Raw genomic sequence first — 14,487 nt, forward strand, 5'->3', positions numbered from 1 at the left:
AAGAAAAAAAAAAAGGACTGTATCGATCCTTTGGGCTCCCCAAATCTTTGCTTCCCTCCTGGTTCTCAATTTCTATTGATATCACTGCCACAAGAGCATAAGGACACAGATTTAGAGCTGGAAAATACCTTAGAGATCATCTAATCCAGTATCTTCATTTTATAGATGAGGAAACTGAGACCCCAAGGAGAAATGACTTGCCTAAAATCATACAGCTAATAAAGAATAAAGACAGGACTTGAATCTAATCCAGAATCTTTCCATTAGGGCCTCTCAAGTTTATATATGTTATCATGGTTAGGTCTAGAAGAGACTTTCAAGTTCATCTAAGCCCATTCCCCTGACTTTCCCAATAAGGAAATTGAGGCCCAGGACATATCTTGTAGGGGAAAAGGCCAGAGTCACATGACCTCTTGAGGCTGGACACACCCGTGCCTTTCTGGACTTCCATTTCGCCATCTACAGAACGAGGAGCATAGCTAGAGGATTGCTTTCTTTCATCTCTAAAGTTACAATCTTATCAGTGACAAAATCAGGACCTGAATCCAGGCTCCCAGGGCATCTCAGCCGCCATTCAGTCTGTAGGCAGAACGGATGGAAGGGCCAAACACAGTGATGACCTGCTAACTTGATTTGGAGTTGTCTACACATATCTGCGGGCTGAAATTACGTAGTGAGCTACATTCAACAGCACAACAAAATAGAGAGATGACTGTTAGAGGGGCCCGCTAAATTCTATATATACCTAAATATGTATAGATACATACACATAGGATGACATGCATACATTGTTATGTTCTGCTGCTGTTCAGTTGTCTTTCAGTCTTGTCTGATTCATTGTGACCCCATTTGGGGTTTTCTTGGCAGAGATACTGAAGTGGTTTGTCATTTCCTTCTCCAGACCATTTTATAGACGAGGAAACTTGAGGCAAGAGGGTTAAGTGACTTGTCTAGGGTCACACAGCTAGTAAGTGTCTGAGGCCAGATAGGAACTCAGTGAGATGAGTCTTCCTGACTCCAGGCCTGGCACTCCACTGTGCCACCTAGCTGCCCCATTGTTATGCATACATGTAAATATGCTTTAGTGTGTGTGTGTGTGTGTGTGTGTAATGCCCGTTGTTGCTGTCATTAAAATATAGTGCAGAAACTGTTTTCCTTTTGTCTTAGAGTCTTCAGTGGCTTGCGTGGTGCCAGACTGAATAATCAATGTTTGTAGATGAATTGATCGATTGTATCCGGTTTGTGGTTTCTATGGCCCTCTTCAGGATTTATGTTTGCTTCTTCTAGTTTGTGTAATAAAGGAATACGAGTGACTTGATATTGTTTACTAAGGGATGCAGATAAACACATTTCTGCATAGTTATGTGAGCATAAATGAAGTCTTTCCCAACCCCTCCCCCACCAACACCCTTGAGATCTTTGCATGGATGCTTATTTCCCCTCCCTTATAGGATGAGCTAACAGTCCTATGTAGAATCCCAAGGGGAAAGCTATAAGCACTTCTACAGGATCTTTAATCTCTCCATTGAAAACATCCCAAGGCCACCTCCCTGGAAATGATCTGGCAACTTAGAGACAGATATCCATGGAAATAGTAATGCCTATACTAATTGGCTACGGTCCCATTTGCTATGTATTCTTTTTTATGTACTCTCTTTTTCCTTCAATCCTTTCTCATCTCCCTAATTATACATTCACAGATAAAACTTCTGCTGAACCTAAATGTTCCATGGAGCCATGGATAAAATCTTTTCACTTCCTCACTGATGGCAGCCCTTGAGTAGTTTGGAAAAGGATGAGATGGAGGATGTGGGACTCCAGATCCCACTCTATGCTACTCATCCCCCTCAATCAGTGACAATGTTCAAAAATCCCAAAGCATTGAACAGATAACTCCTGGCTTCCCCCACCAATCAACTGCTTAGAACTCCCCCGGATAAGAAAACATTCCTAACATACATCAGAAGTAAGACTTGTTTTGTACCGAAGATAAGAGAGCTTGGAGAGTACCTTGGAAGCTGTCACATCTCTCCAAGCTGGACCCAGACTTGGGCACCTACAGCACCCCCATCCCCAGTTTCCACCAGCTGTCCAGAATGGCCTTACATAAATCTTGGGAAGTCTTGTCTATAGCTCACCTCCTTTCCCTTTGCATGGCACAGATAATCATGCATTTGGAGAGACCTTTCCTGGCAAATGTAGGAGCAGAAATAGGTGGCAGAAACTAATTTTCTGCTCCATATTTTAGAACCAAAACTCACATCTCATCAACCAGAGGATCAGGCCACTGAGCTAGAGACTTTCCCCTGTGTCTTTTCATGTACTCTGGGTGCTAGGAGATTAGTTGGGAAGTGTTAGCTATTGTTATTCCTTGCCTACTTTTCTGATCATACATTTCCTCGGTGGTTTTTTTTGGGGGGGAACACCAATTCTTCGCATCCAAATTGAGTGCTTTAGTGAAATGAGTCAAAGACATGGATTGTGTCTTGGCTCCAATGCTTATAAGCTGTAGGACACATCACTTCCTTTCTGTGGGTCTCAGCTTCCTCATCTGCAAAATGGGGATAATCACCCTGGCATGAAGAGATTACTAATCCAGTGAAGCGCATTAAAACGTACATATTGATGGAGCTATTGGGCAGAAAGCCTTTGGAAAGTCAGAAAGGCTCACTGCCCCTTTTGTCTTGTCTCTAATTATTCCCCTTCACACACTCTACATTCTAGGCCAATGGGGATCAAATATGGAAAGTGCTTTGTGAACCTCAAGGAATAACAGCAATGTCAGCTATTATCACCACCCTCATAAAAATACGAGCTTCCTGATACTGACAGGACTGCCCACAGGATAGCAATACTCATATATTTCTCAAGTCAAAGAGATCATAGATTTTCATTCACTTATTTATTTAAGAAGCGTTTACTGAGGGGCAGCTAGGTGGCACAGTGGATAGAGCATCGGCCCTGAAGTCAGGAGGACCTGAGTTCAAATTCGGCCTCAGACCAAACACTTGACACTTACTAGCTGTGTGGCCTTGGGCAAGTCACTTAACCCCAATTGCCTAAAGGAAAAAAAAAAAAGAAGCAGCATTTACTGAATATTCGCCATGTACCCTGTAATGTGGGGAATACAAATGTGGGGGAAATAGGGTTAGCTAGGTGGCCCAGGTGATAAGACTTTGCACGTGGAGTGAGGAAGACCTGGGCTTGAATCTTCATAAGTCAGTATTTATTATTTAAGTTGAAGAACAGGTTATGAAGGGGGTGAGGGTGGGGCACATTCATAACAAAGTCCAAGGTGGAGCCCTAGGGGAGAGGAGGGCCTCTCCTCTGTGTCTGCTCCAGACGGGGTTGATCCTGATTTCTGAGCCTTGGTCCAGGGCACACAACGAAGCACAAGATAAGATGAGAGGTTCCAGGGGGCTACAGGTTTAGGAAACACCAAGGGGTGGCCAAAGTTACACATCCAACCGGGGGTGGGGGCTGGGATTCTCCTTGGATCAGCAGCACCACTTCCTTGTAGGAACTGGAGCATAGTGATGAGTTCCATCCCACTTATTTCAGCTCTTACGAAACATTCTTGTAGTTAAAGTCTTTGTGCTCAAGAATCCTTTCATCGCCTCCCTAACCTCTCGTACTCTGCTTCTAGTTTCTTTGAACACCCATCCAACGCTTAAGCTGCTGCTCCAGAGCTGCTACTTGCTCCTCACTTAAAGTGATCTGATCCAGACAAGGCTGAAGGGCCGCATATCTCTGGTTTAAGTCCTTTAGGTTTCCACTTAGGTTTACTGCAACATCTTTCATTTCTAGATACTTCAAGCTAGTCAGTTTGTTCATATTTTCCAGAAGTTTATAATCTTCACTGGTGGCTGTCAGCTCGCCTGTTAGGTACGTGGCCATTGTGGAGAACATGTCCTGGTACAGCCCCATGACGTCTGCCTTGGCGGGCTCCGTGGCCTCCTTGTCCGTCTCCACCACGGCATGGTCTAGGCTAGGGAAGGGAAGAAGAAGGATGGAAGGAAGGATGGGGATGGGGGAGGGGGGAAGTGACGGGAAAGGGGAAAGGAGGGGAGGGAAGGGAAGAAAAAGGAAAGGGTGAAGAGTCAGAGAAGGAGGTAAGGGGCCCTGAGCTTGAATCCTAAGTCACTCACTGTGGGACCACGGGCAATTTCTCTATCCTATCTGGGCCTGTTTCCCTATCCGAAAAGTGAGATGATTAGATGACCTCTAAGACACTTGTAGCTGCAAGCCTTTTGATCCTCAAATAGCTCACATGACCCACCTCATGCGGTTTTGTAAGAAAAACAAAATTAGGTAAAGCATCTAAATGTTTTGAAATTGGAAAGCCCTTTGTAAATAAATATAAATTATCATGATTTGGTCACATGGGCCTCCTCGTAACTCTTTTCTTTTTCTTCTTTTTAAATAGTATTTCATTTTTCCAATTGTATGTAAAGGCAATTTTTAACATTCATTTTTGCAAAATTTTGAGTTCCAAATTTTTCTCCCTCCCTCTCCTTCCCTCTTCCTAAAATGATAAGCAATTTGATGTAGGTTATATATGTGCAATCATACAAAACATATTTCCGTATTAGTCATGTTGTGAAAGAAGAAACAGTCCAAAAGAAACACACACACACACACACACACACACACACACACACACACACACACAAGAAAGTGAAGATAGCATGCTTCAATCTGCATTCAGAGTCCATCAGGTCATTCTCTGGATGTGGATAGCATTTTCCATCATGAGTCTTTGTAACTGTCTTGGATCACCATACTGCTGAAAACAGCCAAGTCTATCAAAGTTGGTCATTGCACAATATTGCTGTTACTGTGTACAGTGTTCTCCTGGTTCTGCTCACTTCACTATGCATCAGTTAATATATCTTTCCAGGTTTTTCTGAAATCCTCCTGCTCATCATTTCTTACTGAGCAATAGTATTCCATTACATCCATATACTATAGCTTGTTTAGCCATTCCCTGATTGATGGGCATTCCTATCAATTTCAAATTTTTTGCCACACCACAAAAAGAGCTGCCATAAATATTTCTTGTGAATTTTTCTTTTCCTGTTGACAGTACCACCATCTTATCATTTCCCTGGCACCAAACAGCTGGAAGTCCACCAGATCAAGTTAGGTGACTTGAACCTCTTTGACCTTCAGTTTCCTCATCTATAAAGTGGGGATAATTCATTGTATTGTGTGCTACCTCAGAGTGTTGTTATATGGATCAAACAGGACGATATCTTCTATCACGATTACTAGCAGACTACTCTTACTAAGAGATGCTTTCTTGAGATGATCCCTTCCTTGAAACAGTTAGTCTCCAACAAACAAACTCGCCTTGATCAAGGTGTTTTTCCCATCTCACTCCAGATGAGATATCTCTCCTTCCCCCGGCCCTGGTCCTAAGCTGGCTTTATGCTCTCTGCTCCCGGATGTAGCTTGTGCCCTCCTCCCTTCTCTTGCAGCTTTTGTGGACGTCTGGCTTTGACCTCCATGAGACTGGGACCTTCCTCCACACAGGGACCATTGGTTTGCCTTTTTTGTAAACCCAGTTCTTAGCACAGTGCCTGGCACATAGTTGGTGCTTAATGTTTATTTATCGATTGACTGATTGACCTCAGAATAGATTACTAATTATTCCCTTATATCTCAAGACTCATTTACCAAAGATTGCTAATGCTCTCCAGAACTGGTAATCATCCATAAATCCCTGGACCTCCCTGTTTCCGTTGTGTCTGACTCTTCGTGATTCCATTTGGGGTTTTCTTGGATACTGGAGTGGTTTGCCATTTCCTTCTCCAGCTCATTTTATAGATGAGAAACTAAGGCAAATGGGGTTAAGTGACTTGCCCAGGATCACACAACTAGGAAGTGTCTGAGGCCACATTTGAACTCAGGTCTTTCAGGCCCATCACTCTATCTACTGCACCACTCAGCTGTTACTACCTGATTCTACACACACAACTTATTTACACACATCTCTAGGTATATTACAAACTCCACAAAGATAAGAAATGGTGTCACGCATTTCACATCTTTGTATTTAAAGTTCCAAACATAGGAGCTTCTGCCTATTAAGGAGTTTTATAATTCATTGTTGAATTAATTCCAACTTCATTCATCTAGTCCAGCTCACTTGTCCGACCTGTGGTTAATGTGTTCTTGAAAAATCCAAACCCACAAACTTCCCCTCAGGATCATAATAAAGGAACATATTTCTAAGCATTCATTTTGTTTGCATAAGCTTATTAATGAGGAGATACGAAATTCAGAGAGATCTTAAAAACTGACAAGAATCCTAGCAAAATGATTGCACAGAACTTCAAACAAAACCACATGGAGAATAAATTGAACAATAATTCTCAAGTCCTGTTTTTATCCCTTAAGAATCCTGCCCTTATAAGACTATACTAGTGCTTATTTTTTTCACAAAGGGGAGAAAAAAACCTAGAATGTGGATGTGTTTATTTGAGAGACCAGGAAGGAATGGGATGTGTGAACACGAACCACTGTTTCAATGGTGTTACCATAATCAGGAAGGCAGTAGCTACTGCCAATCCTCCTGATGAGAGCACCAATCTCTATTTCCCTCTGAGGCTGCCTGTAGCCAGCTTATACAAGCTTAATATCACCAGGTGGCTAGGATGGTGTTACTAGATTGGTCCTGAGACTGCAGAGCTGAGCTGTCAGGGAGAAAACGAAAAGGCCAGAGTGACACCCTATTGTGGGTGAAGCAGTATAGTCTGCTAGAACCTTGGTGGTTTCTCTGTATGATTACGTTACATTTCCTTGGTTGTATGTGTGTCCCTGGGGAAAGTCTTGTGCAGTAGACTATACTATAAGCTCTTCATGAGCAATTTGCCCCAAAGGTCTTGGGCAGTGATGAGTATATGTCAGAGGATCTCCAATAACTGCATCCTTAACACCTGCTAAGCTCCATACACACACACACACACACACACACACACACATCATACACGCACAAACACACTTGCTACATGACCAGTCTTTCCTTCCTTTCTTTACATAGACTAGATAGTATCCTTTATGTCACTCCTTACATGTAAGTCACTTTGGGTGAGATGTGCAGCCAAACACCCACCATGCATCTTTCCATTGCCTTCTGGTCACCTGAAATTGTGACTCTTCTGAGGTCATGAGGTGTAAGATTCCATGACTGGCAGCCAGAATAATGATAAGGACACTGTGATCAGTCTTCAGTGGCAATTCAACAAATTGAAATTTAAAAATATTAAGGGCTAATGTGCAGCGTTCTAGGCATGGGAAACAAACAATCTTGTTTAAAGAACAGCAAAGAGGCCAGGATCACTTAATCGTAGAGTACATGAGGAGGTGTAAAGTATAAGAAGACTGGAAAGGTAGAAAAGGACCAGGTAATGAAGGGCTTTAAAAGCCAAAGAGAGGATTTTATGTTTGATCCTGGAGGTGATAGGGAGTCACCAAAGTTTTTGACAGCTGAGTGGAGAGAGATTTGAGACAGGGATACCAATCAGAAGTCTATTTCCATAGTCCAGGTGTGCCATGGTGAGGCCCTGCATTAGGATGGTGGCAGTGTCAGAGGAGAGAAGGGGGTCTAAAAGAGAGGTCTTATGAGAGCAGATAGGAACTGATGACTAATATGGGGGAAAGGGCATGAGTCAGAGGATTCAAGCTGACACCTAGGATGTGAGCCTAGGTGGCTGTGAGGATAGTGCTTGTACCCTCCACCCCATGACGATAATGACGTTATGTCAGATGCTCATTTAAAAAATATTGACCCAAGTGAGAAAATGGACTTAATAGGCTCGACATCCCTAGTTCCTTCAATGTATCCCAGCATGGTTTTGAGCCCTCTCACTATCCTGCTTGCCTTTCACTGGATATTCTTCAGTCTTATTAGGTCAGAGAAATCTAGTCTTGGGAATGGTTTGTAATTTTGCTAAAAGTAGGAGACTGATTTTCAAAGCGCTTAAAAATGAAATGAGCGTGCTTTGTTCACCAAGCAGTCCTAAGCGCTAAGTCCCAGCTCTACTCCTTTGTACCCTCCAGGCTTCAGTTTCCTCTTCTATACAATTATGAGAGTGGACTAGATGATTTGTAATCTAACACTCTCCATCTAAAATCTATGGGATTTTGAAAAAGCATACTTTAAAAAACCAAGTTAAAAAGGAACATAAATTGCAACTCCCACTTGAATAGAAGACTGAGTCTAACCTGTATCCAGGAAGGACCCTAGTTTTTAGCTAGGAACCTAATCAACACTATTTATTGCAGATACAATGATGTCCAAGAAATGCCTCAAATAAATACAAGAATGAATAAAGCTGCAGGAACTAAAAAAAAAGTGTTATCTAATTAACATTTTAAACTTGCTTTATCATTGTTCAATTTTGATCAGATTTAATTAGAATTATGTACAGTTGGACTCCAATCATTCCAATTCTATTAAATTCAGGAGTTATAGGGGCAGCTAGGTGGTGCAGTGGATAGAGCACCAGCCCTGGATTCAGGAGGACCTGAGTTCAAATCCGACCTCAAACACAGAACACTTACTAGCTGTGTGACCCTGGGCAAGTCACTTAACCCTACTGCCTAGCCAAAGTAAATAAATAATTAATTAAAAATTAAAAAAAATAATAAAATTCAGGATTTATAGAAAATGAACCTGGCCTGAAATTACCCTTGTGTTACTTATGGAAAACAGGTTACTAAGCAAATGAATACTATAAACAAAATTGTAGTAGATTTATTTCACCCGAGGAAGAGGAGGAACAGGTGTAACATCAAAGAGAACAAATGGATATAATGAATGTCTCAAATTAGCAATGATCTAGCAACTGAGGTCTACATTTCTTCTTTCTTCTTAACAACACTTTCTCAGTGCTTAGTTCCAGTTAAATGCTTAAAAGACATGAAACCACAATGCTCCCCCAAATCCATAATTCAGACTTCGTGTTCCTTCATTTAGTCCAGATTAAGGAAATTGAATTGCAATGATTATGTAAAGGAAGCTAATCTGGATTTAGAGCAGATATCAAATGGCACAATGAAGTCCTTAGAGAAACAGACATTTGCAGATCAATTCAAGAAATCCATGGCGTAGAATCCCCAGACAAGGAATGAATGTTTGCTGAGCGCCAGCTCTGGGCAAGGCACATACCCCATGCTTTCCACCTTCCAAGTCTTTGCTTACATGGAATGTCCTCCTTTGCTACCTCCACCCATTTATATTCTTCAAATGCTTCCTCCTCCATTAAGTCTTCATTGATTTCCCCTGCCTGGAAGTGACGTCTTCTTAATTTTATTTCCTAACATTTTGAATTCTTCCTTTATCTGTACCATATTCTAATATGAATTGTATTTATCTATATAAATATTTTATCAGATTCTATTAGACTATAAGCCCCTTGAAAGACTTTGTCTTCTTTATATTTGTTATCTTCCTTAGCAATTAGTACAATAAATTTCACAAAAAAGGCACTTAATGAGTGACTATGCTCAAGAGATTCAAATATGAAAATGGAGATATGAAGTTCAAATTATCTAAATAGTCTATTCCATCATCAAGGTTGATATACTTTACCTTCTCTTCATTTTATATAGCAAATCATGATAAGCATGAGAATTATAACGGTGAATTATATGTTATCCCTTGACCATGCAAGGGAAGCAAATACCATTAAACAAGATTGATGCTTCTACATCTGGAATTGATTGGTAAGAGTAGATGTGCTGTTCCAGAAAATGGTGGTACCGTTCAAAGTCTTCTGGAAGTAATCAAACAGGATGCCAGAGTGATAGCCCTCTGTGTCCAGGATCTTTGTAGGTAGAAATGATGCAGATGCTCAAGGATAAATGTCTAAATGGTGCCTTGGCATTTATGCTGGACTTAAAGTTTTGATTTCAAACTTCCTATGATGGGTTTATAGGTAGAAAATTCCATCCACCATGATGCCCTCTCTAGGACTTTGCTTCCCTGAAGGACAGTGGTCCAGAGGTTTTTATACAACTGCAAAAACAGAAACACATTGTTTAGATGGTTGAATGTATAAGTAACTCCCACCTCCCAACTCAATTTTTTGTTGAAAGCATGCAAAATTGGGCACTAACAGTTTATTAAGAGAATTTTTAAATGTTATTAATAAAAAATCTTTGGCCTTAGTAAAAACAAAGATTGAAATGAAATTACAAAATATGGCATATGAAGACAACAACAAATATAAGATAGAAAAGGTGTAACATTGTATTAGAAAAAAGATCTGGGGATTTTAGTAGACCACAAGCTTAAGATGGCAACAGTATGATGTCAGCCCCCCAAAATAATGTGATCTTCATCATAATGTTCAGAAAAGGGAGGTAATAAATTCCACTGTATACTACCCTGCGTGGGACATATCTGAAATACTACATTCAGTTTGGGGTACAGGATACTGATAAGGAGAAGAGTGGTCAGCCAGAACACAACCAGGATGACAAGACCTGAGATGATGCCATGTGCGAATCAAGCTTGACCTCAACAAGCAAAGACTTAAGGGGGGTATATGTTAGTTGTCTTCAAGTATCTGAAGGGGTACCATGTGAGAGAGGGATTCAGTTTGTACTGTATGGTTCCATAGGACAGAACTAGTAGCAATGGGTAGAAATTGCAGAGAAACATATTTAGGTTTGGTGTCAGGGAAAAACTTCCTAATAATTACAACTACTCCAAAGTGGAATGGGCCACTTTCCAGGTTTTTGCACAAAGTCTGGATAACTATTTGCTGGGGACACTGCAGAAGGTATTCTTGTTATTTATAAGTTGGACTAGATGGCCTGTGCGGTCCCTTCCAGCATGGAGAATGTGTGATTTTGAGAGTCTGTTTCAGCAGCCCCTCTTCATACAGACTCTCATGGATGTTCGACACATTAATTTTATCAGTAAAAAGTATAGGTATCATCAGATCCCAGTTATGTCCACTGGAGAAAGGCATCCTTCATCTAAACCTAATTTTATGGTTCTTATGTCATGCATGTTTTCTCTACACAGCATGGGCCAGGTAAGACAGCAGGGTTACAAACTCAGGCTTGGCTTCACTACATTCTTCTCAGAATCACAGGCTCAGAGACTAGAGCTGGAAGGAACCTGAGAGGTCATTCCAAAAGCCACATTTTACAACTGAAGGAACTAAGACCCAAGGAGAGGATGGATCTACACTGGGTCTTTTATCTGGATTTTATTCATTCCACATCATTCCCAAGGGTCAGCTGTCAATCAGTCTAGTTTGACATGTAAAAAAAGCTTTCAGGGAAAACTGAGACTTAAACATTGCAAGAGTTACTTGATTTGCTACTAATAAACTTTCTAAACGAAACTTCTTTTTTTTTAAAATGAGCCAGAAAAGATCAATTTAAATAGCATGTTAGGCATGTGGCTGGTCTAGACAACTTTTGCTTATGAGAAACTACTACTCATATGCAGGCCCCTACCTGTTATCTACCTTCAATAACATCTAAGGTTCTTTCCCCCTAAATATGTATTCATCAGCCTCTCCTCGAGGTATTCTCTCCCTCACCAATTTTCTTTATTTTTCATTTCCTTATAGACATGGGCTTAGTCTTTCACTTTCTTGACATGTTACAAACTCAATATTTTACTTCACAATTTGAAGCATTACCCTTGATTTAATGATCCTCTGCAAAATCAAATATAGCTGGATTTGTATTCAATATGAACTCCTCACCCAAGAGCACATGGTTAAATCATTAATTTCACCAGGTTTGTTTTTTTTTAAACCACATCCAGTAATGATTTGGTCACTGGTTGTTAGGTCATGTTTTTGTTATCTCTGCTTGGAATTGTAGGACTTAAGGGCTGCAAGGGATCCTGGAGGACACCAAGAACAGCCTCGCATGGGCACAAGACTTCAACCACCCATGACTTCATCAGTGTGAACATTCCCTCCACTGATGCAGATAGCATCCCTTACACTCTCTTGGAGAACAGCTGTGGCCAGCCTCGAAGGTTCCCAATTTCCTCATCCTCCTATTTCCATAAGTTATTTTTCCAAAACAAAGAAAGATTTCCTCTTTACCTCGCCATCGGCCCTGCCAATTGGTGAGTTCAGAATGAAGTCCGGAGGAGCGATGACATCTACCAGGGCAACTGCATCATCTTTCAGCTGTTTGAAAACAAAGCTCATAAACTTGGCAGCTCCTTGGGGTCTCTATGGTTACCAGGGAGCCCAAGAGCAGCAGCACAGTTGTTGCCACAACCCACCAGCAACCGAAGCAGTCACAGACAGATCTATTACTAACACATTATCTTTTTATTGGCCTGGATAACAGATTCCTTTAGCTTGCATTTTAATATTTTTACCATGATGTCCTTTAGTTAGCTTCATTTAGGCCAGGTACACTCATAAAAATGATTTCTTTGCAACTCATTAATTTTTTAAAAACTGTCTTCCTAGCCTTGTCTCTCTAGTAGCCCTTATTTTGCCAGGTCACTTTCTGTTTCAGTTAGAAAAAATACATCAAGAAAAATGCAAGAGAGGATGTTTATGACCAACTGGTAAAGTAATAAAAAGAAATGTCCCATGATCCTCAGTAATGTTTTATTACTCAGTCATTATGTACACTATTACTCAAGATGACAAATAAAACCTATATATAGGAATTCCCTTTAAATGCAAAAACATTATTTAAAAATATTTTATTATACGATTAAAATGAATTGCTCTAATAGAAAAAGTGGGGTTATGAATAAATTTTTAGCTCTAGATTTTAACTGCCAAGTTAGTACATAATAATTCAAAAGATTCAACAAATTACGTAATGCATAATGTAATAAATGGAATAAAATTAGATATTCACATTGTTTACTTTTATACTAAGATTTAAGAAGTTTACATTTTATTTTTGATGGACAGACACACTTAGACTAAAAATAGCAAATAAATATTGTCTTTTTCATTATAAAGAGATGCAACTGAGCTTCCTCTCATCTGTTTTTCTAGCAGTGGGGATGGATTTTTCACTGAGTCACACACAGCACGTTGTCTTGTCTCCTTTATCACTTACAAGAGCACAAGTTTTCAAGATAGGAAGTTGGGAGTTAGAGGAACAGCCTAAGGCTATGAAATATAATAAAGCTCACTGGTCCACGTAAAAACAGAATCCAAGACCATGGCCTAATTCATAAGGGAATTAATTAATTAAATATCAATACAAAAGAGCTTAAAAAAATCCCAATAGAAAGCTCAAAATTGTATTTGCCTTGCCTACATATTTCTTTTTAAAGAGTTATTCTCAAGTATATAACATGAAAAGTTAAAAATTTCTTCCTATTTTAATTTTTATGTAAACAAAACACTATAGGGTATAAATTGGGATGTAAGGTTATCTCAAATACTGTCTAGGATTCTAAAATGAAATCTTTTTAAGGAAAACAAAAACATGAGCATTAACCAAAAAGTAATTTCATAAGACATATAAAATTGTATGTTTATTATAAAAATTGTGTTTCGACTTTTTCTTCAATTCAGAGATTTTTTCATAGACATTTTCTTACTAAGTATAGGCTACACTAACTTTTTTTTTTTAACAATTTGAGAAAGAAGTAAAATCTATATTTGGCCAAATGGCATATTCTTTACAGTCATGAGTAGTATATACATATTTATTCATGTCTAGGACCCAGGCATAAACTGAACATGAAGAAATCACTCTTTATTTTCATGATAAGTACCTTAAAGGAATGAAAAACTTGTGGGATGTCTTGCCAAAGAACTTTTAAAATGGCATTAAATTAAGTGGTGGGGGACAGGTAGGTGGCACGGTGGATAGAGCACCAGCCCTGGAGTCAGAAGGACCTGAGTTCAAATCCGACCTCAGATATATAATACTCACTAGCTGTGTGACCCTGGGCAAGTCACTTAACCCCAAGCACCTCACCCCCCCAAAAAAAAGTGTTGGTAGCTATTTATTTTCATTTTTACTCATCACTATAAAATGATAATAGAGTAAAAATTTGTTCTGGAAATTGGATACTTTGGTTAATTGAATTTTGAGGCTAATTGAGACCCTTGTTTCAAAACTATGTTCAAAATCTTTATTTTATTTTTATTTTATTTATTTAATTTCTTTTATTAATACATCAATTAAATTAATACATTAATTAAATTAATACATTTTTTCTGCCTCAGTATAAAGTACAGTGAAAACAACTTAATTTTGAGAACTAAATAAATTGCACTGCCTGAGAGTATATCATCAAAAGGGTAATAAATTAAGCATGACTGTAGAAGGGGGGCAAAGCTTCTTATCGTAATAAGAACACTGAAGACAGAATCAGGACACCTGAATTAAAATTGCATCTTTGCTATGAAACTGCTGTGTCCCCATGGCTGAGTAACCTCTTTTCTCTAAGTCTTAATTCTCTCCTATACAAGAGAACGTTGGGCTACAGTCTTAAAATCTCTTCCAAGCCCACCG

The 14,487-nt window shown here is 39.6% G+C and overlaps 1 protein-coding gene and 1 pseudogene across 3 annotated transcripts in view; both read right to left on the reverse strand.

The window, feature by feature from the left end:
- Positions 1–2,883: 2,883 nt before the first annotated feature.
- On the reverse strand, positions 2,884–8,666 carry LOC144455397 (uncharacterized; annotated as a pseudogene).
- Positions 8,667–8,736: 70 nt separating this feature from the next.
- Positions 8,737–14,487, reverse strand: part of ACOX3 (acyl-CoA oxidase 3, pristanoyl) — a 79,541-nt gene continuing 73,790 nt past the window's right edge. For all 3 annotated transcript variants that reach the window (XM_020992145.2, XM_020992146.2, XM_020992148.1), the window contains 2 exons: positions 12,087–12,173; positions 8,737–10,024 (listed from right to left, as the gene is read on the reverse strand). In XM_020992145.2, the coding sequence (XP_020847804.1) occupies positions 9,905–10,024; positions 12,087–12,173 (207 nt within the window). In that variant the 3' untranslated portion in view covers positions 8,737–9,904. The remainder of the gene's footprint in view (positions 10,025–12,086; positions 12,174–14,487) is intronic.

Source organism: Phascolarctos cinereus, unplaced genomic scaffold, assembly GCF_003287225.1.
Source record: "Phascolarctos cinereus isolate Bilbo 61053 unplaced genomic scaffold, phaCin_HiC Scaffold_9;HRSCAF=440, whole genome shotgun sequence".
NCBI classification, from domain to species: Eukaryota; Metazoa; Chordata; class Mammalia; order Diprotodontia; family Phascolarctidae; genus Phascolarctos; species Phascolarctos cinereus.